Source organism: Mustela lutreola, chromosome 5, assembly GCF_030435805.1.
Source record: "Mustela lutreola isolate mMusLut2 chromosome 5, mMusLut2.pri, whole genome shotgun sequence".
In the NCBI taxonomy this organism is placed as follows: Eukaryota; Metazoa; Chordata; class Mammalia; order Carnivora; family Mustelidae; genus Mustela; species Mustela lutreola.
In genome coordinates this window covers 11,460,958-11,488,912 of record NC_081294.1, presented here as the reverse complement: position 1 = coordinate 11,488,912, position 27,955 = coordinate 11,460,958, and the positions used below count along the sequence as shown (strand labels likewise).

The following is a 27,955-nucleotide window of genomic DNA, read 5'->3' as shown; positions in this document are numbered from 1 at the left end:
GAACAGGAGAAGGAGACAGCCTGGGGCAAGTGTGGGGAGAGGGGCTTGAGACCGCTAGAAGCCACGAGTCAGTGCAGAGGGGTTCTCTCCCCTGCCTTCTCCACCCCCACTTACCCACTCCCAAGGGGACTAACTGAACTGTCACAGTGGTGAGCAACTGTAGCTTCTAGAAAGCCCTTCCCCAATCTGATAAGCTCTACTTCAATATTCTTTCCTAAGTAACATGTCAGTTTAATTTTGCTCTTTAATTAGCTCAGAAGTGAGCAATCCTCAGGTCAAAAGCTGTGAAGCAGTTAGAAAACCACTGGGCTTGCTGGAGCTTTGGTCAAGTCACTGGTCTTTTTCTACCCTCAGTTTTATTAACTCGAAAATAAGGAGCTCAGCTTAACAGGATCATGAGGGCCTCTGGCTCTAAATTCTATGCTCTGCATGGCCCAACTTCCACAGTGAGATATGAGAGACACAGTCAATACACATTTGTGGGCTTTTGGGGACTGAGGGAAGAAGAGGGAACTTTTTAGGCCCAGCATGCACAGGTGCCTGACAATAATGATAGTCCTCCAATTCTTTATTTCTCTCCACTGGAGCCAAGAACTGTTTCTTCATTCATTATATTCCAAAATTAGAATTAAGTTTGTCCTAAAAATCTATAGAATTATTCTAAATATGGAAAGATATTCTTTAAAAAATACGGTTTCTAGAACATTCTTTAGTATACTGAGCCTAATGCTCACTTGGAAAAATGGGCTATTTAAACAAAAAAAAACCTCAGCAAGTTACATAAATATATAGCAAATAGTACAGCAAATATGGAATACAGAACCACAATGACCTGTGTTGCAAGAGCTACTTAAAAAAAAAAAAAAAAAGAAAAAGATTTACTTATTCTGAGAGGGAGGGGAGAGCCTGAACACAGGGGTGAGGGAAAGAGAGAGAGAAAGAATCTCAAGCAGACTCTCTGATGAGTGGGAGCCTGACTCGGGGCTCAGTCTCGTGATCTTGAGATCTGGACCTGAGCTAAAAATCAGGAGTCACATGCTTAACTGACTGAGCCACCCAGGTACCTTAAGAGCTACTTTTGTTTAATCCAAGAGCATATGAAATGTCAGGCACACGTGCTCCATGTACACTTTCTGGGCTAGAAGGGAACACACATGAAGTCAATGAAGAAGGCTCACAGAGGGCTTGGTGGGGATTCAAGATCTAAATGTGAGACCTGATACCATAAAAATCTACAAGAGAGCATAGGCAATAATTTCACTGACACTGGCCATAGCAAAATTTTTCTAGATATACCTCCAGAGGCAAAGGAAACAAAAACAAAAATGAATTATTGGGACATCATCAAAATAAAAAAACTTCTGCACAGTGAAGAAAACAATCAACAAAACTAAAAGGCAACTTACTGAGTGGGAGAAGATATTTGCAAGTGACTTATCTGATAAAGTGTTAGTATCCAAAAAACACATAAAAAACTTAGACAATTCAACACCCAAAAAACAAATAAGCCAATTAAAAATGGGCAGAAGATTCAAACAGACATTCCTCCAAAGCAGACATACAGATGGCTAATAGACAGACGAAGAGATGCTCAACATCACTCATCACCAAGGAACTACAAATCAAAACTATAATGAGAAACCACCTCAAACATGTCAGAATGGCTAATTGAAAGCATAAGAGACAACAGATGTTGGCGAGGATGCAGAAGAATGGAGAACCCTCTTGTACTGTTACTGGGAATGCAAGCTGGTGTAGCCACTCTGGAAAACAGTATAGAATTTCCTCAAAAAATTAAAAATAGAACTACCCTACCAACCAGTAATCACACTACTACTTGGGTATTTACCCAAAGAATAGAGGAACACTAATTCAAAGGGATATAAGCACCCTGATATTTATAGCAGCGTTATTTACAACAGTCAAATTATGGAAGCAGCCTAGTGTCCACTGACAGGTTACTAAAGAGGTGTAATGGAAGCGTGTAGCTATGTAATGGAGTATTATCCAGCCATTAAAAGGAATGAAATCTTGCCATTTGCAATGACATGGATGGAGCTAAAAAGTATAATGCTAAGTGAAATAAGTTAGTCAGAAAAAGACAAATACCATGTTTTACTCATATGTGGCATCTAAGAAACCAATGAGCAAAGGGAAAAGAAAAAGAGAGAGACAAAGCAAGAGATTCTGAACTACGGAGAACAAACAGACGGTTACCAGAGGGGAGGTGGGGGAAGGAGGGTGGAAAGGTGACGGGGACTGAAGAGCACACTTGTCACGAGGAGCTCCGAGTGATTACAGAACTGCTGAGTCACCGCACTGTACACCTGAAACTGATATAACACTGTGTGCTAACTATACTGGTATTAAAATTAAAAACTTAATAAAAAAAGAGGAGTTGGCAGAACTTCAAACTTTTACATCATCTACCTCCCCATCTATCTTCTAAAACTATTTAAATCACCAGCTCTCATGGTTATAACCCTAGTTTTAATTACATAAGTACATGAAATTTCTTAAAGAAAACAGAAAAGCTAAGGAAGGAAAGGAAGGAGGAGGCTGGTAGGTAGGTTATTATTCATATAAATAGTCTTGATCTTGGATATTCCCATCAAACTCCAACGAAATCATTATTCTGTCAATAGTGGCTAATCCATATCTTTCCCATTCCTAGTTTGGAACTGAATATAAGAGAGTCCAGAGTTATCCACCCCTGGCCAAATCTTCCTATGTCCAGGTCTTACTCTGGGACACTGAAGTTCTTATACACAGCTAGTCTTGTTACTGAACACGTGTGCAGGCGTGCACTATCCCCTGTCCAGCTAATCCCTGTGCATTTTCCACTTCGGAGCCCCAGGCAATGTGGCTGGCACTCAATAAAAGGGAATCCCACGGGGCCTGGGGTTTTCTGGGCTCTCCTGCTCCTCAGCACAGAGGTCCTCAAGGGCTTGACGACCTCTGCTCCCTGCTCACTTCCGATTTGCCCCAATTCCCTGGGCTCCAGCTCCCTGTCCTGCTGGCTCACAGAGCCAGCTCATGTATCCTATAGTCCTGGATTCTGTCTGCTTGGGGGGAAGAAATTCACCCATTTGCCACCCTTTGAACTCCCACTGTTGGCTTTTAGCTCCTTCTGAGCTTGGATACTAAGATTACCCTCACAGTCAAGTGTCTCCCGAGTCCACTATCACAAAAGGTAATTAAAGCTGGCTCTAACCCCACCAGGAAGACCAGCGCCAGCCTCCACTGGCCCCCAGCAGGTCCCCGAACACTTACCCTCCAGCACTCCCTAATTCCAATGGAGAAGCTCTCACAAAAGATGGTAATCCTCTAACCACTCTTATCACCAGCCACATCAAAACTGTGAGCGTGGGAATGTAAACAGAAGAGAATGTTAAGTAGGTAGGGCAATATAATGATTCTGGTGAGTGGGACGAGAAAAACCCACCCTCCTGACTTAAATTAATGAGCAAAGGACAATGAGGTTCAGAAACCTTCGCTCAAAAGCTAGGTCCATTATGGGTGATACCAACCAAGAACTCCTACATCAAGCATCACAATGAGATGCCTTTAGTGGCATAAGGATAGCAGCCGAGGTAGGACCCAAGGGAAACCAGTAAAATAGCTTTTCTGGGCACCTGAAACCTCTTTCTTTGCCTTGATGGCATATCCTGACTTCCCTCCCCTTGCAGCATTTAAGACCCTCACTTTGTATTCAAGTGGCCAAAATCCGTACTAAGACCTCACTGCATTTGCACAATTGCCAGGCACTGAAGTTATCCCTTCCTTCCTGAGCCACCCCTGATTCCCCAACATCAAGCAACACTCCTATTCTTTCAAGCAGATCTCCTAGTTAGATCACTTGTCTCCAACATAAGGCCAACCCACCCCCATTCCAGAATTAATAAGCTTTTAACCCAGAAGAATCTTTAATTAGAAAAATTGGGTGATTCCTTAAATTTCTTCATCTATCCATTTACTCATTTGACAATTACTGAACTGAATCCCAGACACTTGGGAAACAGCAGTGAGTAAAACCCAGATCAGCGCCCCATGGACCTCACACTGCTGCTCTGCACGACTCCTCCGCGACCCGCACGGACGGCCGCGAGGGGACTCAGCCAGTCTCCTCAACTGCAGCCTCCCTCCCTTCACCCACTTGCCTCCCTGCAAACAGGGCGAGCGTTCTAAGCCATGCAGCATCCTGTCCTCCACCCACCACCGCCCAGAGCATCGCGTCAAAATGCACGAGGCACAGGCCCTGCCTGGTGTGAGCTCAGCAGAGCAGGGGGGAAGCGCTGGGTCAACAGAGTGGCTATGAGAGTCAGAGAGGCAAGCAACGGACCCGTGAGTAAGCCCCCGAAGCACTGAGACAAGCCGGATGCCACGTACGTGTTTCTCGCGTAAGCCTCACAGCCACTCACACGTCACCCAGGCCCTGGCCCCCACATACAGCACTCAGGCAAGGTGCGCCGCGCCCCTTCACTGGCATCCCGACGCTTACAGAGCCATGTCGCAAGCTTTCATCATGAGGTCACCTTCCCAGCACCTGCCCCGTCTCCTACCTCCACACCCCTCGGTTCCACCCACGCCGGGCTGTCTGCCGCTCTGTGGACAGGCCCTGGCCTTCTGGGCCTCGAATCTCAGCGCAGGCCCCGCTGCCCGGTCCTCGGCCTGCTAACTTCCTACCTATCTTTCAACGAGCAGCTCCAAACCTACCTCTCCCGTGAAGGTGTTCACAACCTGCGCCTCTATTACGGGTCTCCTCACTTGCCCTGTATACCAGACCCCTGACATTTGACACGGAGACAGACGAGGCTTTCTGGAACCCCCCTGTTCGCACAAATCATTGAAGCACAGATAGTCACCCTCAAGATGCCTGAGCAAGGTAGGCAGGTAACATGGAGGAGGGCGGCGAGCTCCCTCCCACTCCCTCCCTCACGCCAGCGAACCCCGTCGGAGGCATGACTCACATCCACGCCTGAGCGAAATTATACCTGGCAACAACCAGAGGCATTAAACACTAAATCTGAGCACGTTATGGTATAATTTATTAGACTATCAAATGATCTGCTTTTACTAGATTACAATTCCTCGAGAAAAAGACCTTTGACATATGCAACACAGTTACCTTTGTATGTCTGACTGTCACACATTTGAAAAAGAAAAAGGAATGAAATGTGGGTGAGAAGAATCTAGAAGAAACTGGATTTGTTTCACTGTTTTCTCAGTTAATGGCCCCACATCAGCCTGGAAGGAGTTCTTCCATGAAGTAACTCAAAGGGGTGACATTCACACTCGCGGGTGGGGGTGGCGGTGGGAGGCTTTCTTGGGGAGGGCTGCCTACTTCAGGAAAGAGAATTCTGGGGCCCATCCACCTTGCCCAACGTGCTGGAGTGAGTAACTGGCACCCGTGGCGGACTGCAGCGGGAGGAGGAAAAGAAGCGGGCGAGCAGACCACCGTGGGCTACTTCCACACACATCTTCGCCCTTGAACAAGGTCAGCCAAACTGCTGCCGGAGGAGCGACCATGGAGATAACTGCACGGCAGGAACACAAGCGCAACCCACGGAGGGCGGCTCCAACAGTGAACGCAAGGCAATGGGAACACATCCATTGCTCTACCAACAAGAAAGGTGGCAGGGTATTGGTTTTCTTTTCCAGTGAACAGTGACGAAGGGTTCTACTTGCCAGCAGGCAGCATGTGTGTCTGAGTCCGTCCCTAGCCCACTCCTCCAAAGGCAAGGGGCCCGGCAGCAGGGGCCTCCCCGCCCCTGCCCCCACCCAGCATCTGGGTATCTGAAACACCTTCCATGCAGAATCAGAGCATTCCCTTACCTTGTGAAAAAAAAATTGAACACTAAACCAAAATTATTCATGCTTCGAAGATCATGACATTCTTCCTGGAGAACACACTACTGACCCTCTGGCTTCTATTCTTTGGAAGATTTCTCCACAAACAAGCACGTCCTCTGTTCTCTTTGGGAGGGCTGTTTCCATAAAAGTGTCATCATTCCATCATTTCTCTCAGCAGGATTTATGGATGCCTTTGCATTATTCAAAACAACCAAGCAGTTTTAAAAGCACCTGTGGTACCTAGTTGACTTAATATTTTTTGTAGATTTTGTGTTCGTCTTTACAAATTTACCTTTGGCTGACAATGTCTTTGATAAGGACTACTGGTTGTTGTTGTTGTTTTTTTTCCCCATTTATTCTCAGCTTACCTCTCCCAGTCTATATGTTCAAAATAGCAAAAGTTTCCACGTGTTATAATTGCTTCAGTTTCAGAAACACACTGTTGGTTCTGACATCCTATGGACTCCTTCGAGGTAAAGTGCTTACTTTGCGTAATCTTATCAACTTCAGTTCTTGCTCCACAAGTCAAGCCTACACAGCAATTTCCTGTTTGCATAACATGTCCAGACCATTCCAGATCATTTAATCAAAAGAATGTTTCCCTTAACGAGCAATTATCTATTTTCTATGGAATGCTAATAGGACCATATATGCATTATGTGTATTGCAAAACACTTTCTCCCGCTGACATCCAACCCAACCTACTGATGTTTGAGAAAAAAAAAAATCTAGCTTAAAGAACTAGTCTCATAATTATCATAATTACCTTTCTACATATAAAATGTAATGTTTGGTGTTTCAAATTCAAGGGCATTAAGTACTTGGTGCCAAATTAGATGGCTAGACTCCTCAGCCTATTCCCAAAGGTGCCTCCCCCCACCATAGACTGCCCAGTGGCTTGTTCTCATGCGCCTGGCACCCTGTGGAGCCCAAAGTTGGGGTGACCCGGGAAGGGGAGCCCCTGCTGCTGCTTCAGACATAAGTCCAGAAGGCATGCTGGTCCATGCGTGTGTAAAGAACACTTGATCCAAGGGACAGAGAGGTGAGTGGGAAAATCTTTGAATAATTGCACTGAAACTATTAACACTTCATGGTCTATAGAAGTTTTTAGACAATTAGGAGAAGCTAATATTCATGCTTTCAACCACAACACCTCTTTTCTCACAAATAACTCCCTGACATTGACTCTCCCTGTTCACTCCCTAAGCTATATTCTTTCCCTGGCTATTATCCTCTTTAATTAAAAGAGCATTGGAAAGAAACATGAATAACATCAAAATGATCATTTTTGAGGCACGTGGTACATGGAATCTTCAGAGAACTCAAACACCCATAAGCAGAATCAAAGCACTGTATGTGAAAATTAAAAAAAGTTATAGAGCAATTTAAAGTATTCTGAACTCACCAGGCTCACATTCTGTGAAGAATGACGTTCAATGAAATACAGGAGAGTCTATGTGCTCATTGGAACACACCACAACTCTCCACCATCTCGGCCCACTGAGCAGGAAAGCCCACTGGCCCTTGGATGACACGAGGTGGGGGGAATGAAATCTGAACCTGTACATGTCTGAGCAATGCTCCTGGTAGCTCAGGGAAGAGAGAGAGGTTTTGTTCCAGACTTACCAGCGTGACTGCCCACCACCTCCTCGGGCTTCCCTGCACACATACCCCAGGATCTTCCCAGCCCCAGAGTCAACACCTCATCCACACCCTTTTTCCCTCTATTTTAGAGCAAGGACACAACTATTATCTTGTTTCTCACAAAAGTTGTACCGTACTGTACCTGCTACCACAGCTTTAACCCTCAAAACCCCGGCAGCAGGCCAATCCTCTCTACCCCATAAGAAAGGCATGAACAGTACTAGGGCCTAGGCTTACGCTTACTTTTGTAACAGTAACAAACAAGATGAAAACTGCTTAGACACTGATAGTCCTAACTCCACTTTCTGTGAACTAGACTCGAACCTCTTAAGCACCTGCAGCGCACCGGGAACCTCAGGGCCTTCCAAGTGGGAAGGGGCGCGCGGAGAGCTTACTGCCCCTCTGGCACTATTCTCAGCAGTCAGGGTAACTGGGGACGACCTGCTTCAGGAACACATGCCCCAGTCCCCAGCGGCGGCCCTGCCCCGGCTCACGTGCTCTGCCTACGCGAGCTAGCAGCTGGGGAAGCCCGGGCACACATCGTCAGCACCACGGCCACTCACGGAAAGCAAAGCAGCTGCGCGCGCGTGTGCACATATGTGTGCGAGTGCACGTATGTGTGCGATCCCCCCATCTCCCCCGCTTGAGCTCTCAGCACAGATCGCCCGGGATGGTACGCGCTCCCCAAGCGCCCAGCTCCGTCCCCCCGCGGCAAAGCGCCCAGAGACTGACCTGCTGCACGTCTTGCTGGAACACACAGAGCTGCAGCCTCTGGTGCAGTCGGACCTTGCGGTGCTGCCAGATGTTCTCCAGCTGCCGCTGGTGGTGCAGCACCTCGTGGATGACGTCAAGGACGTGGTGCACGGCCTTGGAGTAGTTGGCAGAGGCTGTCAGGGAATCGGAGCTGCCGGGGGTCAGAGGCCGCTGGAGCTTGTCGAGGAGCGACTTTCCGTCCTGGCTCACCTTCCGACAAAACAGAGGGGCGATTAGCCAAGGGCCGCCGCTTTACCCAGGCCGTGACCCGGGCAGTGCGTGCGGAGACATGTGCGCGCGCACACACACCACTCACACTCATACACAAATATAACTGTAGTTTTACTCAAAGATGTATTTTATAAAGAACAAAATAAAATCTAAAACAAACCCCTCAGTTCTCCAGTGATGCCACAGGACCAAATGTGGTCGAACACGGAGTTAAAAGAATGTTCACTTTCATACATGATAGTTGATGCCATTCGTACTGAATAAACATCATATTTTGCCTTAAGTGGCACATGTCAGTTAATATAATTACATTGCTGAGTTATCTGCAAATTAAAATTCAAATGTAACAATTTTCTCTGGAGATATTGTTAGAATTAAACAATCACAGTGGAGCAGTTTTAACACTGAATCTCAAAACTTCAGTTAAAAAAATACTATCTAGCCCTTGGCAAAGAATCTGTACTTAAACTTTCTGATGTAGTTGGATAGCAATTTTACCTCACAGGATAAAAATTTTAAAGTGTCATTTTAGGGGCGCCTGGGTGGCTCAGTGGGTTAAAGCCTCTGCCTTCGGCTCAGGTCATGATCTCAGGGTCCTGGGACTGAGCCCTGCACCAGGCTCCCTGCTTCCTCCTCTCTCTCTGCCTGCCTCTCTGCCTACTTCTGATCTCTGTCTGCCAAATAAATAAATAAAATCTTTACAAAAAAAAAAAAAAAAGTGTCATTACTTCATTCATGAACTTAAAGAAATTTTAATTAAAATGCCATCATTTTTTATTTTTTTTAAAGTATCCTTTTTTTTAAAGACTTTATTTATTTGACAGAGATCACAAGTAGGCAGAGGCAGGCAGAGAGAGAGGAAGGGAAGCAGGCTCCCTGCTGAGCAAAGAGCCTGATGGGGCTCCCAGGACCCTGGGATCATGATCTGAGCCGAAAGGCAGAGGCTTTAACACACTGAGCCACCCAGGTGCCCCAAAATGCCATCATTTTTTAAAACAGATTTCAGTATTATTTCTATACTCTGGCAGCTAACTCCCAAATTACATTGAAATAAAAGCATTCACAGTAGCCAAAGAAATAAGCAAAAGATAAAAGTGGAAAATGGAAAGAAAAGCACTACGTATTTTTCATATTTAAGTGCTGCTTCAGATTTATAAAGGACTATGCCAGATGCGGTAGAAAAAAAATATGACATCAGACAACAGAAAAGCTACGTGGCCTACAATGTAGGAGGCTGTGATCTGGGGGCTTCTTGTGTCAGCCCTCACCTTCATCCCTGTGCTCAGATACTGCTGAGTCTGGAAACCTCACTGGGTTTCTATGGAAAGGAGGAGCAAATGGGAGCCTTGCGGACAGACACAAGCAGGGTTCAGAGGCAAACCCGCAGGAGCGGGAGGAGGAAGGGAACAGAACACACCGACACAGGAAGCCGGTAGCAGCCAGGAGCCCATGGAAGAGCCTTCCAGGGTCTTACAACCTCCAGTCATGCTGCAATGGAATGTGTCTGATTTCTAAGACCTAATTCTGAGACCTCCGTGGGAAGTGCTGACTATTCCCCACGAAGGCTGGTTGTCAGCCTTCCTAGATTAAAACTGATCAAACACGCCAAGACACAAACGTCACCAGAAACAGCCAAGGTGACAGAACCAAAGAAAACAGGGGAAAAAGAACCAACTAAACCACTCAGTATCAGGCATGTGTAACAGCAAAAATACTGAAAACAGAGAGCTGTTCTAAAGCAGAGAGCTTTCTGCAGGAGTCACTGAAACTCACATGGGCATTTTCTATACAGTGGAGAGGGATGTGGAGAGGGGCGCACCGTGATGGATCTGGGAAGGGACTCGTGGGGAAGGATCCAGAGAGCCAGGATATTACCTCGAAATGAAGATCTTTCCTGCTCAACTGTCTGAGCTGGGCTCTATTTAGCATATACGCGTGTAGGTCCTTCCTTCTACTTCTTCTTTTTTTTTTTGGCTACTCTAACATACACTGATTTTTCCAGGAATGCGATTACCATGTTCATCAAAGCAAGGCAGTGCCTGGTTTTCTTTTGAAATTTGTAAGAGCTGCTTACCATTTCAAATTAGCAGCATGATAATGCCATTCTCTCTATCGGAGTCACCAATATAACTCATGTCCAATCTGCACTTGCTATATTCGCAATGGTTTTTTGATCTATGGCCAACGTAGATAAAGATCTTAATACCTATTTTTTCCTTCTTTTGTGCATGTCCTTAGGCATTTATAGGAACACATTTTATTATAAATCACCTTTGTCTCTAATTTATACTGTAGCATATGTGATTTACATATGTGTACACACATAAATTTTAGGTGAAGATAGATTATTCATACATTTTTTTATAGCAGGCATCAGAAAATGTTTTGTTAATCATTGAGGGGTGTAGCTTCTCTTAGGATTGAAAATCAGTGCCCTGGAGTGCCTGGGTGTCTCAAAGGATTAAAGCCTCTGCCTTCAGCTCAGGTCATGATCCCAGGGTCCTGGAATCAAGCCCCGCATCGGGCTCTCTGCTCAGCAGGGAGCCTGCTTTCCTCTCTCCCTCTCTCTCTGCCTACTTGTGATCTCTGTGTCAAATAAATAAATAAAATCTTAAAAAAAAAAAAAAGAAATCAGTGTCCAAGTCACACACTTCACATTCTATAGAGCCTAGTAAGAATTCCTAGAAATATTTCCTCTAAGTTTTACTCCTTATAACAAACATAAGTCAAGAAACCTACAGAGCATACAATTTGGTGAATATGTGTTAGAAGGATATAGATCAGAGGTATGGCAGAGGAGGCAGTTACCTCCTCGAAGTCCACTGGCCCCTCCTTGACAGCCAAACCCTGATCGCCAGGGTTGGCAATTGCCCAGTATAAAATTGCATTTCCCAACCTCACTTACAAGCAAGAGTTGCCAACACACAGAAATAAAAATTGTCGAGGGGGCTTCCAGGAAAGACATTTGGGGGTGGTGTATGCTCAGCCCCTCTTGCCTCTTTCCCCTCCCTGCTCCCAAGAACTTGGTGAAGACGAATGGAGCTTTGGCAGCTATTAATACCGCTGAGGCAGCCTTAAGAATGGCAGCCTCCCTGCTAAAAGGGCAAAAGACAACTGTATCCAGAGATCTCTTACTAACAGAGCTACTGCACCAGCCCTGAATGCCAGCCTTGGGACTTCTACACTGGCAGAAAGCAACCTTATCTTAAGCCACTGTTTTACAACATACACTAGAAATACAAAATTCTCAGGCCTCAGCAGGTGCCCTCAGGCATTCGGGAGACACCATAAATGTTCTACTATGAATAAATAAATAATCCGAGCAAGAATATTCCAATGAATCTGTCTTCCCTTGGGGGTCTCTACAATACGTAGCAGAGCTCTGGAGCAGATACCATTATCAGGTTTAGAAGAACACGCTGGCTCATGACGGATGGGTGGTGGGAAACAGCTGAGTTCACACACAGAACGTGAACACACAAATACCTCAACATAAGACAACTTACAAGTAGAACCCCGCCTTCTGGGAATTCCTAGGCAGGGACTGAGGTGCCAGTGTCAGTGTGACCGCTGGTGCTGTCAGTGGCAGACGGATTCCAGGCAAGAGAACATCGCTTACGCCCACTGAGACCAGACGCACACAGCGCGCGACTCGGGCACATGCTCACTGTAGCATTTCTCCAACAGACTTTTCAGACACAATTCTGTCCCTGTGCAGCTTTTTTTTTTTTTTTCATTTTTGTTTCAAAGATTTTATCTACTTATTCGGGAGAGAGCATGCGCAAGAGAGAAAGAACACGACCAGTGGGAGGGTGGGGCAGAGGGAGAAGCAGGATCCCCGCTGAGCAGGGAGCCCAAGGTGGTGCTCAACGTGGGGCTAATCCTAGGACCCCGAGATCATGGCCTGAGCCAAAGACAGATGCTTAACCAACCGAGCCAACCAGACGCCCCACTCAGTACAGCTTTTGTAGATGTGTCAATTGAAAAGAAGCTACGCAAGCCCATAAAGGATATCACTTCTATTTTAGTGACTTGCAGTAAAACGTCTGCCTTCATTAGTACAGTAGTATTATGTAAGGAAAAAATATGCTACATATTTATGAAGGCTACCATTCTATAGCAAAGAAATAAAGACTTTTAAATGGTACAAAATAACCAGAAGAGAAATAATGAAAGACACTCTAAAGTATACAGCAGCCAAAATATTACTATATAGTTTAAGTACTGAAACAAATAGGCTACATTTATAGTATGTGAGGCAGTTCTAGATTTCTTAATCATTGAACCAGGTGAGTTAATTTACTGAAGTTATATGTTTTGTCTAAAAATAATTTTCTAGCTTTCAGGCAGTTCAACCCTGTCCCACAAAGGGATACTAGCGCAAGAAAAAGATCAACCTTTATTAACAAATAACAGGACTTCTAGAATTTTTGAAGAAATCAAACTAACCCATTTTTTTCAGGTTCTGCTCTTTGTTTTGCTTGGAAAACAGTGCTCGAGGACTTCACAGATACTGCAAATTGCATTTTACAAAGACTAATAATGTTCTATAGGTGTATGAACTAACATGTTCTAGTAACTAAATTAGTTAGGACAAATGAAAATTCTTAAGTGTTAAAAATCCAGAATAATGGTCTGATCCTCGAATTTCTTTTCTTTTCTTTTTTTTTTTTTAAGATTGTATTTATTTGAGAGAGAGAGAGCATACAAGCAAGGACAAGGAGAGAGGCAGAGCAAGAAGGAAGGAAGCAGGCTCCCTGCTAAAGAGGGAGCCCAACACGGGGCTCGATCCCAGGACCCGGAGATTATGACCTGCACCAAAGGCAGGCACTTAACCAACCAAGCCACCCAGACACCCCTTGAGTATTTGCTTTTAATCAAACTCCACATAAGATTTGTAAAATTGGGGATCTTTGGATTCCTGTGTGTTCCACCGCACCCCACAGAGACCTGCCTATTCTTACTTCGGGTACTCCACATTTCCTGTAAATCAATGTGGTGCTCCACATTTCCTGTAAATCAGATTAGAGCTAAGAGACTCCACCAGGAGTCTTCCTCACGTGCACAAAGTAAGAAGGCTGCTCTGATCTACGGAAAGGGAATAGCACCTGGACATTATTGCTTAGGGCTGCAAAAACTGCCACCTCCCAAAGACCACATATGACCTACAATACGTCAATTAGGTCCAAATGTGGCGGTGCAGACCTGAAGGTGCTAGGGAATGTTAGTCCCCAGACAGAACCCAAACAAGCAAGCAAAACACACAAAATATATAAAGGCATGATGAGAAATGACGACACTTAGCATGCAGTGAAGAAACACCAGTCCTTCTTCGAAACTTTCAGGAAACAAGTTGCACCATTTGCATCAACTCAAACCACCACAATTTGTTTTGATTTTTTTTTTTTTTTTGGCAGGGCTTGGCCTGCAGAGCACACCCCTCCACGTGAAGCCTGGGAGTGGCTCCACGGCCACCACTAGCCTTTCTAGCTCGTGCTGAAATGATTCTGAAATCCAAGTTCTAATGTGACAGGAAGGAGTGACGATGAGTCCGCACGTTCTGAAGCTGTGGTCGATGGTCCTCAGCCCAACAGGAACACCTCCTCCCTGGATTAGGAGGTTAAACCTGGCAGAAGACAGCTACACTAAGAAGGTCCTACCAATAACAGAGGCCAATGACGTTCTGGAAGGCGCTGACCTGGCAGCAGCACTTTCCCACGCATCAGGGAGGCTACCCGGAGAGAAAAGCAACATTTTTGCCTTCAGATTTCCCGGCTCCCCTCTGATGATGGTTCTTTTTTCCGGCCAAGTTCTCTAGTGGTAGGTTTCTTGATCTTTCTGCTATTAGGTTTCTTACTCACAACCAGATCCTCCAACCATGTCTGACTCTCTGCTCCCTCTCCCCGGGATTCTCCGAAAGGTAAAACCAAGAGAAGATGGAAACAGGAAACGGCTGCAGCAGCCCAGTTAGTTACATCAGGTCCATGCGGAGAACTGGCTATGTGGCAGATTCCACCTGGGCCCGCCATTTTCTACTCTTTCCTATTTCAAGCCCTTGCACGGCTTCCAGGTTGCGGGTGTGCAGAGATTGCTGCGCAGTCTGGCACCTCTGATACCGCGCCAAACGCTGACCCCAGCCCCTGAGCAAGAGCAACGCTGCATTACTTAATGAGGCTTTGGAACGAGCGGTTTACAGAAGTTCCTGTACGGCAAGGCCACCGAGCTTCCACGTACACCAAAGACGAGGGGTTTTAGTGAGCGGACTATCCACGTGACTCAGTTTGCTGCTTTCCTTACATGCCGCGGACACTAATCGTGCCGTCACCCACGCACGCAGTGCCTCACGGAAGGAGGCCGACAGGCTTCATGGGCAGCGAACCAGTCACCTCCAGAGCTGCGCAGGATGTCGCCGGCACATCTGCTACACGGAGAAGCTGGTACAGAAACGAAACCCTGACATCACTGCAGATCAGAGCAGCCCGGGCCGCCGTGCCACTTCCCGTCCTCCCGCTCCAGGACTCGGTGGCTGCAGCTGCAGCGGCGAGGACCGTGGGCAGGTGTGCGGACACGCCCGCCCGACTCCGGCCCGCCGTGTTCCGCGTGCGGGGCCACGCGGGCTTCCTGAGCTAAAAGTCCTCCGCAGGAATTTAGTTTGTGGGGAAAGTGGCTGATGAGTTTGTTTGCTCAAAAACAGTGTTAGAAATGAATGCTCTACATGCTGTTTCTGAAAGTATAGCTTCCCCAGACGAGTCTGTTGCTTCACTCTCCTGTGATCGACCTCGGCAGCCAGGATTAGCCCCGACCCTGGCAAGGGGAGGCAAGTGCAAGTCCACGGGGCAGATGCACGCTCTCGCTGCCGAATCACAAACAGCAACACCACGGGCCGGGGCTCGTGGCAACACCGAGAAGCAGGGGTTTGCGACTTGGAAAAAAAAAAAGCTGGGAAGATTTCCCACAGCAAACCGGTGTCACCAGAGAATGGAAACTGCAGACACGGTTTAAAGAAAAAAGTTCCGGGAGGAGAAGGGGAACGTGAGAGGAGAAGAGAAGGGAAGGGTGAAGTCCCGCTCTCCGCGTCCCTGCCCCTGGAGGACCCCGCGCCCATGCAGGGTCTCAGAGTGGCCCTGGGAGGACAGCCTCCTGGGGGGACCGCAACCCTTCAAACCAGGGTGAGGACCGGCTCCGGCGTGGGCTGGGTAAGCCTTGCGGCAGGGACCCCCACCGGTACGGACATCCCTTAAACACGGACAGCGACTCTGCATCTCCGAAGCGTGGCACCCTGCAGTTAGAACGCCACTGATTCAGGAGAGGAAAAATCACTTCAAAATCAGAAGGAGTGCTTCCTTTCCTCTCTGCTCCCTCCCTCCTGGCGTAGAGGAAATGGCTCCCAGGGTCTAGGCGGGGAGGTAGGGGCACCAACACAGGTGTCCCCTGCAGGGCCTTCTAAGGCCCCGAGGAGTCGAGTCGGGAGGGGGCAGACACATACAGAGAACGCAGACCAAGTGGCTAGAAGATGGGGCGGATGGAGAAAATACGCTCCCTGAACAATCAGCGAATACATCTGGGGGTAAAGGGAGCCCGGCTTCCCGTGGTCTGAGAAGGAATTTGTAAACACAGAAAGGGAAAGGCTGGAAAGAGCCCCACCGCGCTGGATTAGGGACGGAAGCACTGGTATGGACACATGCAGGTCCTGACCACAGACGCGGTGCGATCCAGCAGCAGTCCCGGGTGGGGTGGGCACGAGCGTGCAAGGGAGTGCAGGGACACAGCCGTGCACAAGGGTTTCCCAACTGTGCACAGATGCCCCACAAGCAAACAGGCGCTCCCGAGCGCCCCCATCTTAGTCTCTAAATCCCACACAGCCCAACTCCTACAGCTCCTCAGTGAGATGGTGGGTCCCAGGGATGAGGCCCGGAAAGAACGGAGTGAGCCTGAGAACATTCTACCGGAAAGTAAGGATGTGCTCCAATAATGGTAAGGGCATTAGAAAAACCAAAAGCTGACCCAAAATCACACGCAAAAAGGGGCTCCTGCTCCCTAAATGAGGACAGTTTACGCATCAAAATAGAATATCGGATTATAACCCCAATAAATATACCATACATTCACACTGAAATGATGATTAAGTAGGAAAGAAAGACAATACAGTTCTTTCTCACAGTAGCAGAGCACATAGTAAGTGGAGGAGGAACACTGGCCACCAGGCGGCCTCAGCAGTGGTAGCTTAGAGGGGCGGAGGCAGGTGCAGTCTGATGAGAAACACTGGTCAGTGTATCTCCCACAAAATGCTCTTCAACACCAAATCTTTTTAATGACTACTTTGCACCGGAGAAACCTTGCAGACACCAACCTCACCGAGGGGTTATGGTCAACAACACCAGTGGCGCAAGAGGGGTCAGCATCCTGTGCCCCTGCTGGGACACTGGGCTTTTATCAGCACAGGAGGAAAACTGCCTGGGTGGGCAGGAGGCTGAGGGTCATCCTAGAGACCGAAGGTGCTTTGTTCCCGAACCCTGTCACAAAGACTAAACAATGCTCCACCGTAAAACGAACCCAATGAGATGAGTCCACCAAGTGTGACACATGCTGTTGACAGCATCCTGGGAAACAGCCCTGGGTCTGGGGGAAGGACGGCTGTGTTGCCACATAGCTCGTTTGCCTACTCCAGAGAGCAGGGAGGGGAGGAGTGATGGAACAAATGGGGGAAAATGTGAAAAACTGAGAAATCTGGGTAAGAGAACATGGGAACTCTCTGTTCCATTCTAACACTCTTCTATAGCCTGAAACTATTTCAAACACTAATTAAAAAGAAAAAAGTTTGTTCTGTTCTATTGGAAGGCTTTTCTGTTCATTTCACGGTGAAGTTACTGTTTTCTTGAGTTTATAGCTCAGCTGCAAACATGTTTTTAGGCGAAAAATTGTGGTTTAATCCCTCAGCCTGAAAAGCAGTTTACTTGCCATCAAATTATTTAAGACTTTGTACCAAGACAAACTCCCATGAAACTGTACAGTAGGTAAAAAGAAGCTCCCACGTCAAGATGCCCCATTCCTATAGAAGTCAGTGTGCCAGAATCATGTACTTTGCCAGAAGCACAAGGGCACCAGGCAGACTGAACTGGCCAAGGTAGCCAGAGAATGACACTGGTCAGGTCAGGCTGACTCCAACATAAGTTGTGTCCTCTAAGACCGGAGCCTGGTTACAAAGCACCTTAATAGCGAACTATTCAGCCCCACAGGGGTCTGTAACCTATCAGAGCAATCCAAACACAGTTCCCAAGAAAATCACTAATATGTAGATGAGTGAAAGCCCAGTTACACGGCGGGAAACACTCACTTTCCTGATTACAGGTCAAAAATCAGACAATGCCTTGAGATGGTACGCTAGGGAGAAAGAAATTAGTATTTTATTTTTTTTTGGAACTCACAATAATCCTCAAGAACTAACGCAATGAAAAAAATTATAGATCTGTTCAACTTTCCATTTTACTGTTTAAAAAAACTATCACTCGGGGAGCCTAGGTGGCTCAGTGGGTTAAGCCTCTGCCTTCAGCTCAGGCCATGATCTCAGGGTCCTGGGATCAAGCCCTACATCAGGCTCTCTGCTCAGCAGAGAGCATAATTCCTCGGCTCCCTACTTGCCTCTCTGTCTACTTGTGATCTCTCTCTGTCAAATAAATAAAATCTTAAAAAAAGAAAAGAAAAAAAAAGCTATCACTGGACACCTGGGAGGCTCAGTTGGTTGAGTGTCTGACTCCTGATTTCAGCTCAGGTCATGATTTTGGGGTCGTGCAATCGAGCCCCACATCTGGCTCCACACTGGGCATGGAACCTGTTTAAGAGTCTCTCTTTCCCCTTCCCTCTGCTCCTCCTTTCCACTCTAAAAATTAAATAAATAAATAAGCAAGCACACAAAATTAAAAAGGCTATCACTAATATTTATATAGTTCCTGATAAATTAGATTATTAAATTAACTAAAGTACATTGGGTTGGGTACAAAATTAAGAAGCATAATACGGAGGACTCCTTTTAAATTCCAGGGACAAAATAAAGCAATACTCTCTCACACTCACACACACACACACACACACACACACACGCACGAGTGGGAGATCTTTTGGATAAAAAGGTAGCCAGAAAAAAATGAAACAAGATGGGATCGGGAGGGAGAAAAACCGTAAGAGACTCTTAAGCTCACAAAACAAACTGAGGGTTGCTGGGGGTGGGGAGGGAGGGAGAGGGTGGTTGGGTTATGGATATAGGGGAGGCTATGTGCTATGGTGAGTGCGGTGAAATCTGTGAGCCTGATGATATACAGACCTGTACCCCTGGGGCAAATACTACATTATATGTTAATAAAAACAATTAAAAAAAAAACAAAGGTAGCCAGGGAAATAATCATGTAGATTTTAACCTTCAGGGCAGGAGATATGACCACATTCTGAAGCAAATATCACAACCATTCCATACATCTGTTCAATTCACCCAAGGATGTTAAGGGATCAGGAGACCAGGGCCCAAGGACAGGAGACTGGCAGCCACTTGGTGAAGCAGGAAGTGCCAGACTGAAAAGCCGATGGCCAGTTTCTTCCCTGTGATTCTGACCAGTGTCGGTAGTTCTGGTCAAAGACGACATGGGTAAACTGAGCATCCTCTCTGTGCCCTGCCCTCTACAGGGTTTTGCGTATTTCTTACTCGAGTCTCTGGCGATCTTTCATCTCTGCATACACGGCTGCAGACGCCCACGATGAAGGGAGAGCGGGGGACACCTCGCTGAAGACAAGCATGCACCCGCACCCCCCTCCGGGAATTTAACGGGAGTCAGAAAGGCAGACTGGTCTCACCGGCCTGATGACCATACCATGGATGATGGCGGGCACACGTCAGGCTCTCTGCACCAGCTGTGCCCAGCATGTGAGGGCACGTGGAGGCAGCAGGGTGGCGGCTGGGAGCATGGAGCCGGCCTGCCCGGGCTCGTGTCTCTGCTCCACCACTTCCAGGGGCTAACCTGGCACAAGTCGCTTGATCTCTGAGCCTCGGTCTCCTCATTTGTAACAGCACAGCCAACAAGGACACATGCCCCAGAGTTGTGAACATGCAATAAGTGATCCCATAAAGTCCTCACAAAAAAGCCAGGCCCAGGGGTGCATAGGTGGCTCAGTCGGTTAAGCGTCCAACTCTTGGTTTAAGTTCAGGTCATGATCTCAGGGTAGTGAGATCGAGCCCGCATCGGGCTCTGTGCTGGGCGTGGAACCTGCTTCAGATTCTCTCTCTCCCTCTCCCTCTGCCCTGCTCCTGCTGTGTGTGTACGACCTCTTTCTAATAAATAAATAACAACTTAAAAAAAAAAAAAAAAACACGCCCAGAGAAAGGGGGCAGAAAATAAGACAGGGTAAAGAAATAATTTACATTAAAATTTAAAAAAAATGCTATACTTAGATTTCTAAAGCAGCTAGTAGCTTCAACCAGTATGTGGTTTTTTGGGATGCCGGGCTGGCTTAGTTGGTTGAGCACTCTTGGTTTTGGCTTAGGTCATGATCTCAGAATTACAAGATCGAGACCAATATTGGGCTTTGCACTCAGCAGGGGAGTCGGCTTGAGATTCCCTCTCCCTGTCCCTCCCACTGCTTGTGTGCTTTCTCCCCCAAATAATCAAATCTTAAAAAAAAAAAAAAAAATTTTTAAAGACAGTGTGTTCTTTTTGATCTAGAACACGAGGCAATATCAGGTTTCCCTCCTTCTACAAAGTTTCATTCAGGAAAATTAAACTGGGTTCAACTAGATGGAATAGCAGGTGAAAACACCTATTTTTAAAGTACATGCAGTCCAGAAAGTTGGAATCTCACTTTATCAGGTGAAAACATAAGCAACTCCAGAGGAAATCCACAAACATCACAGGGGCAGGGGAAACGAGCTCATGGCCGACCACCCCGTTTTACAGGAGCCCCACAACCCCGTCCCAGGACACACACATCATTCAAAAGCCACAACCAAACTGCATGTTAACACAAAATCCACAAGCCATGTCTGGGCTAAACAAAACTGTCTTCTTTCTCCCCAGCTCCTGGGACGAGAAGACAAGACTGTTGCCTCGCATCTCAAGTTGAACGGAGTGGAACTGCCGGCTCACCTCGGAATAAGCAAGAGTGATGTGCTCATATATCCCCTGATGGTGATGGATGGCGTCCTCCAGATCCTGCAGCTCGGAGGGAAGGTCTACCTCACCACAGGCTTTACACCACGAATCCACGTTGCTCATGTACTTGGAAGATTAAAAAAAAAAAAAAAAAAAAAAAGATTACTTCTATCAATGGCAATTTATATTGAGAAGTACATATTTTTTAAACATGGTTTTGAAATTAGGGTCATTGAGAGAGAGTCCAAGAAAGCAGCAGGGTTGAGTCTCCACCGCAGCCAGTACTGAGGTGAGCCCTCAGACCACAGCTGGACTTCACCCCGAGCTCACATTCTAGCAGGAGCGGGGCTGGGCCCAAAGACCTGCTGTCTGAAATGACAACCCCAGGTCACTCGGAGGCCCACACGGAGCAGCACGCCTGGGGCCACCCCGCCCTGAGTTCTGTTTTGGGCCTCCTAGTTAACTCCCCAGCCCTCCTCTGACCCACTGATGCCAACCAGCCTGCGCCACGAGCTGTGGGGGGCATGGAGGCCCGGCTGCCCTGTGCCTCGGCCCCAGCCAGGAGCTCCACCCAGCCTTCCCGCTTTCCTCTAACACGGAGATGCTAGCAGAAGCCCGAGTATCTGAGATCGTTTACCTAAACACAGGAAGAGCGGCAGGCCCAAACGAAGGCCACCCAAAGTCCTCCGCCGTGCCCTCCGAGCCCACGAGAAGGCTGAGGGAGGTGGTGGACTGACCCAGAGGTCCTTCCCACTTTGCACATAAACGAGAAGGGAAACGTCTCAGCTGCAGTCCTGGCTGAGGACTGTCATTCTGACCTCTCCTCAGTTTTCGGCCCCTGCCAGTGCCACAGCCCTGGGATTCATCGAGTGGAGAAATCACTGCCAGACTTCCAGGGAGACCCTATCAGTACCCACCGCAGGTAAGTGGCAAAGGCAAGCGGCAGAAGACCCCATTAAAGATGCTAATTCAATTAAGCCAAGTAGGCATGGACACGTTTCCCTGGGCTTCACCTCACTTACTCTAATTCCCTGACATCTTTCTACGTTTACCAAGGAATGCAGAGGGTGATTATTCGAAATTGGGTGAGGACCTGCTAGACAGGAAACGTGCTAGGATTCTCTTAAAATACATAGGAGAATCACCCACCAGTTACTTATGACTTTTTTTAGGAACTTAAAACAGGCAAGTCACTCAAGTAATAATTTGTTTATAAAAATCCTTTTATCAATAACGTACTGGCTCGGAAAAATATCTCTATGCAGACCTCAGGGCTTGAAAGGAATTCGCAGGGCATTCTGCGTCCTGTGATAGCAGCTGATGCTTCAGCCACCACGAGCGCCGGGGATATCCTTGCTACGGCGCCCTCCGAACACCTTCAGGCCCGGAGAAGTAGGAACAAGGCTGCCTTATACCTTTCCCCTCCGCATGCGTGCATGTGGGACGACACACACGTATTTCTAGGGATTTCTTGTGTGGAGCATTCCAGAAATGTCAAACAGGTGAGCCTGAGTTATCTCGGTTTCCCTCCTTTTCTCTGACTGCATTAAACACCAATCATTGAAAACCTTTCTCAAATATGAATAAAGAGAAACATCGAGAAGTTTTATATATGCCTGTAATAAAAGTAACTTATAACTTCTTCAAATATCTAGAAAGGGTACTGATTATATTCACCTGAAAAAACACAGCCAGGTCCTAAATACGTAGAGAGGGATGGCCTGCCATGAGGAAGCCACTGTGGAGAAGGGATTGCACACGCCTAAATGCACTGGGCTGAAGTATCCCAGTGACAGACATAAACCTGGGCATGGTTTCACAGGGCTTTTGTGCAGTGTAATTTGTCTCTTGTTTACGAGATGGCAACTGGAGACCCCAGAGTACAAGCTCTAAGCCCTGAATGGTTTCTCAAAGAGTCCGAACCCACGCCACAGGACAGCCATCTCCATCTAATAGGTCTTCCCCAAGGAAATGGCATCCTGGTGGCCAAGTCCAGTAAGTACCTATATCGAGTAGAACCTCTCTGGGCCAGTTAATACGATAATGTGCACTGAGGATGGGCAAGGGGGGCAGCCCGGTGTGTTCATTCCCTGAACTTCTCGGACCATTCTACGGCCTTCCACCCTCTCCACCCCCAGGCTGGGCACGTATCACCATCTTGAGACATATGGTTGGGACTACACCACCAGGGGAGTACGTACTCCGTAAAGGACGGTTGCAGGAGGTGGTTACCGTACTCTAGGGAGACCAGAGCAGCCAGTTTAGCCTCTGATGCTTTAAATGCCTAAATACGTGAACACACAGTATCCAGCTAGGCAAGGGCAAGAGAATTCAATGCTTCTCCATGAATTCAAATTGGGAGCTGCTACAGAACTGGGAACTCTGAGGCTCAGCAGAATGGTGACTTTTTTAAAGTGTAGCTGAACACAGGCTGAAAAGTCTGGATCAGTCAGTTTGCAAAACTGAGGCAAGCAGATGAGGGCAGAGTAATTACTACACATAGACATAGCTTCACCAGGAGAGCTCGAATCATTAATTAGGTTTGTTTCCATAAACATTGATTCCACTCCCCTCCATATGCTGAGAGTGGGGGCTTCCAGTGTGGGAGCTGCTCAGCGCTCTGGCCTGCTCTGCCGCCCGCCGCCCACCTCCCCCCACCCCCGCCCCAGCAGGCCTCATGACAGGGCACAGCTGAGCACAGGTGCTTAGCTCATTTAGGAGACACAGAGACAAACTGCCCAGAATGGGAATTTTTCAAATGTTTAGAGAGATTTTCTCTTCTTTGAGAAAAATAACACCAGTTTAATATTACAGATATACACAGACATACATGTTTAATATAAATATGAACTCAAATGCCAGAGTTCTTATTTCAATTTCTTCTTTTGTTTTCACTTCTAGAAAATATTGCCCTAGAAGTTTTATATTTGCCTAGAGTAAAGTAACTTACAATTTACTACTTTTCCTTAATACTTCATCATTTCTGCTCCTTGAATACTCATCAGCAGGCCCTCTTTCCCGGTTGTGCCAAGGGAGACGGGCTCCCTTCTCTAAAGAGCGTGAAGAGCACAGGAGGGAGAAGCCTGTCCCATCTGCAAAGCTCTGACAGGATCAGCACGGTAACTTGGAGGAGGCAGGCTCAGTTTGAAGCAAAATATGCCGGTGATTGTGTGTGTTACAACTGTTCTCTTTAATAACTTTTTATTTTTATGCATAATTACTCCAATTCCTTTCTATTCCATGAGCATCTTTGTTTTTGTCCACAAGCCAAAAGTCAGGCCTACACTTTTATAAAGTAAAACACCATTAAACTGGGACCAATTGCATGTGTATTATTTGCCTTAAAAATTCAAAAAGGAATAGTGAAGTATTATTTTCCTCCGAGTTCCAACCCTAACTTAGGATAAAGTTATCTGGATAACTAGGATAGATGATGTTTACCATAAATGTTTTTTCTAAAACTTTTTATGGAAAGTGAAGTTTTATAAGGATATTAACTGAATAAAGAGTGTTCTATTACATTAGGAACTAAAAGACTGTTACAGACCTCAACAGAAGTCCCAACATAAGCAAATCACTCCCCAAACACAATATAAGGACAATAATACCACTGGTCCCATCTACTTCACTGGGCTTAAAGATTTAAAGAAGAAACGACAATTTGTGTCAGAGAGCTCTGTAAATTCTAAAGAACTATACAGATACCGGCTCTCACTTTATTTTTGGCTATTATCAAATTGCAGAGCTCTCAAACTCACAGATGAAGTGAGGTAATCAGATTTAAGGCTCACGTAAAGGTACATCTTTATCAGCACTTACAGAACTTCCAGCAGGTCTGTCTGTGCTGTCCGGTACAGCAGCCAGCAGCCATGATGTGGACACTGCATGGAATTTTAATTTACTTTTACATTCTTTTAACAAACTTTAAGTAATTTCAATGGCGGCATGTGGTGACTGGCTACCACACTGGAGAATGCAGCTCTAGACCTTGTTGGTTTTTTTTTCCTTTTCAGAAAGGCAGACAGCCACACACAGAACCTCGAAGTTTGACTGTCCTCCTTTCTTTCCACAAAGGGACCCTGACGGTCTGTGTGGGGGTTCCAGCAGGAAAGCACAGGTACTGGCATGCTCCTGACCAAAGACTATCCACTTTCGGGAACACTCACCCTCCTGGATGCAGCGAGCAGCCCTTGGGAGGGACACACATGGAGCGGGGACAGAGCAGGGGGACACCCGCCTCACCAGCCAGATCTCCCCTGGTGATCAGTGAGGTGGCAGATGTCATAGCCAGATCACCCTCACACCCCAGATCATTTTTGTTTAATAATAAAAACGGGAGATGTGAAGGTATAGTAAAATCAATCACTTTCTCTGGTTTCATAAAAATGTAATTCTAGTGACATTAGCTATGAAAGTTCCCTATCAAGAGGCCATCCAGCAGACAGGCCATGTGACCAAAAGCAGTGAACACCATGTACCGGTGAGACCGCCAGCCCCACAGCCCTGTCTCCAAGCCTGCAAATGGAGACTCTGAGGGCACCCAGAGCATCCCCAGAGGGGGCGGCCTGAGAGCGAATGAACGGCCAGGACGTCTGCCCAAGGCAATGTTCTCCTCAGCTAGTCTCCATCTCAAGATTTATGCTTATAAAACCACAAGCAAAGCCCAACACCAGAACACCCACCGAGACCACAAAGGAGACAGAGGAGCGCAGCTGTGCAGGGCAGGGCACGTGTCGCCCCAGCTGGGAGCTGCACTCCTTACAGGGAAGCTGCTTCCTTCCATCAAACATGAACCACGGGCTCCCACAGTGGAGCTCCAGGCCTTCCTGATCACACTTCATTTCACACTGATACATATGGATGGGGTTCAGAGAGGTGGCCAAGATGGCAACCTAACTTAGGATGTCCAAGTTTCTGGTCTTCTCCCCAGTGAGCATATGAAAACAGCTTCATCGTTAACTGGAAAGCAAAGCACTTTAACAAAAGACCAAAGCTGAGCTATTTCTCTCCTGGGAAGAGGGCAAGTACTGAGTAGATGTGATCTTCCTTCATGCATTAGAATTTCAAGGATCTTACTTCTGTTAAGTGAAGGAGAAGATTCCCACTACATTTCCAGTCAAGACTAAAGGCACTCCGAACACGTTCTAACGCCCCACCTGTACATTTCAGATGTCTGGGCAGGCCTTGGTCGAGGTCCATCAAAAACGCTGGGGCCTCTCTACACCAGGTCCCTCTGTTCCTACACTTGTACCTGGCTTCTGGCTTCTTCTCTGGCTACTCGATATGCACAGAGACTCAAGCACTGTTAGACTTTACGAAGGATCCCACAAAATTGTGTTCAATAATGCATTCATCTAGTTTCGTTTCTTTCAAATCCATAAATTACAGTCATTCATCTTATCCAAATGAAAACACCCCATGCTCTTTTGAAATTTTGGATAAAAATTTTGGAGGAAAAAAAAATGCTCCAGGGCACCCTCATTTCTAGATTATTCTCAAGCAAGTTAGAAGAGCAATTAACTTCGGGGCTTACTTACAATTCTGAATCCTATCCTGTTTACAGGATTCTTCCCTGTGTGTTACTGTGGCTCAGACTCTGTCATTCGCCCACGTAGCTTGCCCTGTCTCACGTTTGCTCTATCATCTTCACGGAACCTTCCGTGAGCCCACTACCAATGAGCACACTTCGACTTCCAGGGGTTGCTGTGCCCCTAAGATGTTACCATTCCAGGTGATGGATGCGCAGGGACCAGACGGCGCATCCCCCCACCCATCATGACGTGGTCAATGCCGCATGCTCCTCTGGCCGATGGCCGGTAGCACAGGTGAGCGCGCTGCGGGCTTCTGCTGAAGGGGTTTCCTATTACTTTTTAAAAAAGAAACTTGTTTTTCTCTGTGGGCTTTTATTTATTCTTTATCATAAAGCCTATCAAATACCTAAGTTTAGGGAGGTGAAAAACCCTACATTGGAACCTGGAAGTCCCTATTCACAGCTTTCACGTGAGGCTACTATTGTTTTTTTCTTTTCCTGTTCCATTTAGTTTCCTCTCTTGCTTCACACTTGAAAGGTTTCTAGAGTCGAGATCACTGCTAATTAGGGTCTTGTGCAACACTCTTGTTGACTTGTCTAAACCCTGGGCAAGCTGGGACCTTTATCTTACCTTCCCCGGCCTCACTCCTCAACAGGGACTGCTTCTAGATTACAGAACTACCATTTCCTGCCTAGCACCATCAGTACAGATCCCTACGAATGTAGTCTCCCCTCAACACCAGAAAATCCTCCCCAATCAGTATTTCTCCCTTACGGCAAGCCCTTACTTCTCCCCCGTATGTCTTCCTGGCGGCTCAAAGTTCCTGTGTTGCTTCTCCGCCACTTGAGGAGGTATCTCCCTGCCCCGCACACTTGCCACTAGGAAGTCTGAGTCATGAGCAAAGCACTCCTTTCGCGCTACTCCAGAGTGTTTGCTTAAGTGAGCTCGCTGGGGGCCTGGAGAGGCGTGGGGAGTGTTACGGGCACATATTAGATGTTCCCTCTTCAAGTATTCTGACCAGAACATCGGCAGATGAAGCCAACGTGAACTCTGAATCCAAACAAATAGCTTCATCAATAGAAGACACTGGAAGCGGCCTATCCAAAAGCCACTCTCCAACCCTAGCCCCGGCCAGCAGAGCCTGCCTACCACTGTGGAGGCGAAAAAGCCGCACCCACCTTTGCCCACCCTTCCTAGAGCTAGGGCACGGCCTGCACCCCACTCCTGGCCAGTGGGAATGGAGGCGAGGGACCTTCTGAAAATAATGCTTCCCCGACTACAGTGGGTGCCGTGCTCGAGGTGCAGGGGCTGGGGCAGCATGTCTGTGGCCATGGCAGGAAGACCAAGGCAGCCCGAAAGGAGCAGATCCTGGCCTGACATCGCTGTACAGCTCCAGTTCCCCAGACTTTGCAACATCTTATTTTCTGAGAAAAGCAAACCTCTGATATTTAAAACCTCATACTCAGGCATTGTTACTTGCTGTCAGAGGGTCGTATTAGAATACTAAGGTGACAGTACTGAGGAGAAGAGGAGAGGAGGAAGGGGACGGACAGTGGGGAGAAGGGAGAGGAGGGAAAAAGGACAGCGGCTACCACGGTTAGTACCGCTGTACACCGGGCACCACACAGCGGCTACCACGGTTAGTACCGCTGTACACCGGGCACCGCACGGCCACCTCACAGGAATTCTCTCATTTACAGGAGGAAACATTCCTCTCAAGTACATACTTTTATTTCCATTTTATAGATGAGAAAACCAAGGAACAGAGAGGCGAAGGAACTTGCCGAAGATGGCACAGCACACGGTCGG

General features: G+C 47.1%; 1 protein-coding gene across 4 annotated transcripts in view; it reads right to left on the bottom strand.

The window, feature by feature from the left end:
- The window catches only part of TRIO (trio Rho guanine nucleotide exchange factor), a 336,828-nt gene that overhangs the window by 169,229 nt on the left and 139,644 nt on the right, over positions 1–27,955 (bottom strand). For all 4 annotated transcript variants that reach the window (XM_059173670.1, XM_059173672.1, XM_059173671.1 and 1 more), the window contains exons 8-9: positions 20,610–20,741; positions 8,230–8,460 (exon numbers count right to left, since the gene is read on the bottom strand). In XM_059173670.1, coding sequence (XP_059029653.1) covers positions 8,230–8,460; positions 20,610–20,741 — 363 coding nt within the window. The remainder of the gene's footprint in view (positions 1–8,229; positions 8,461–20,609; positions 20,742–27,955) is intronic.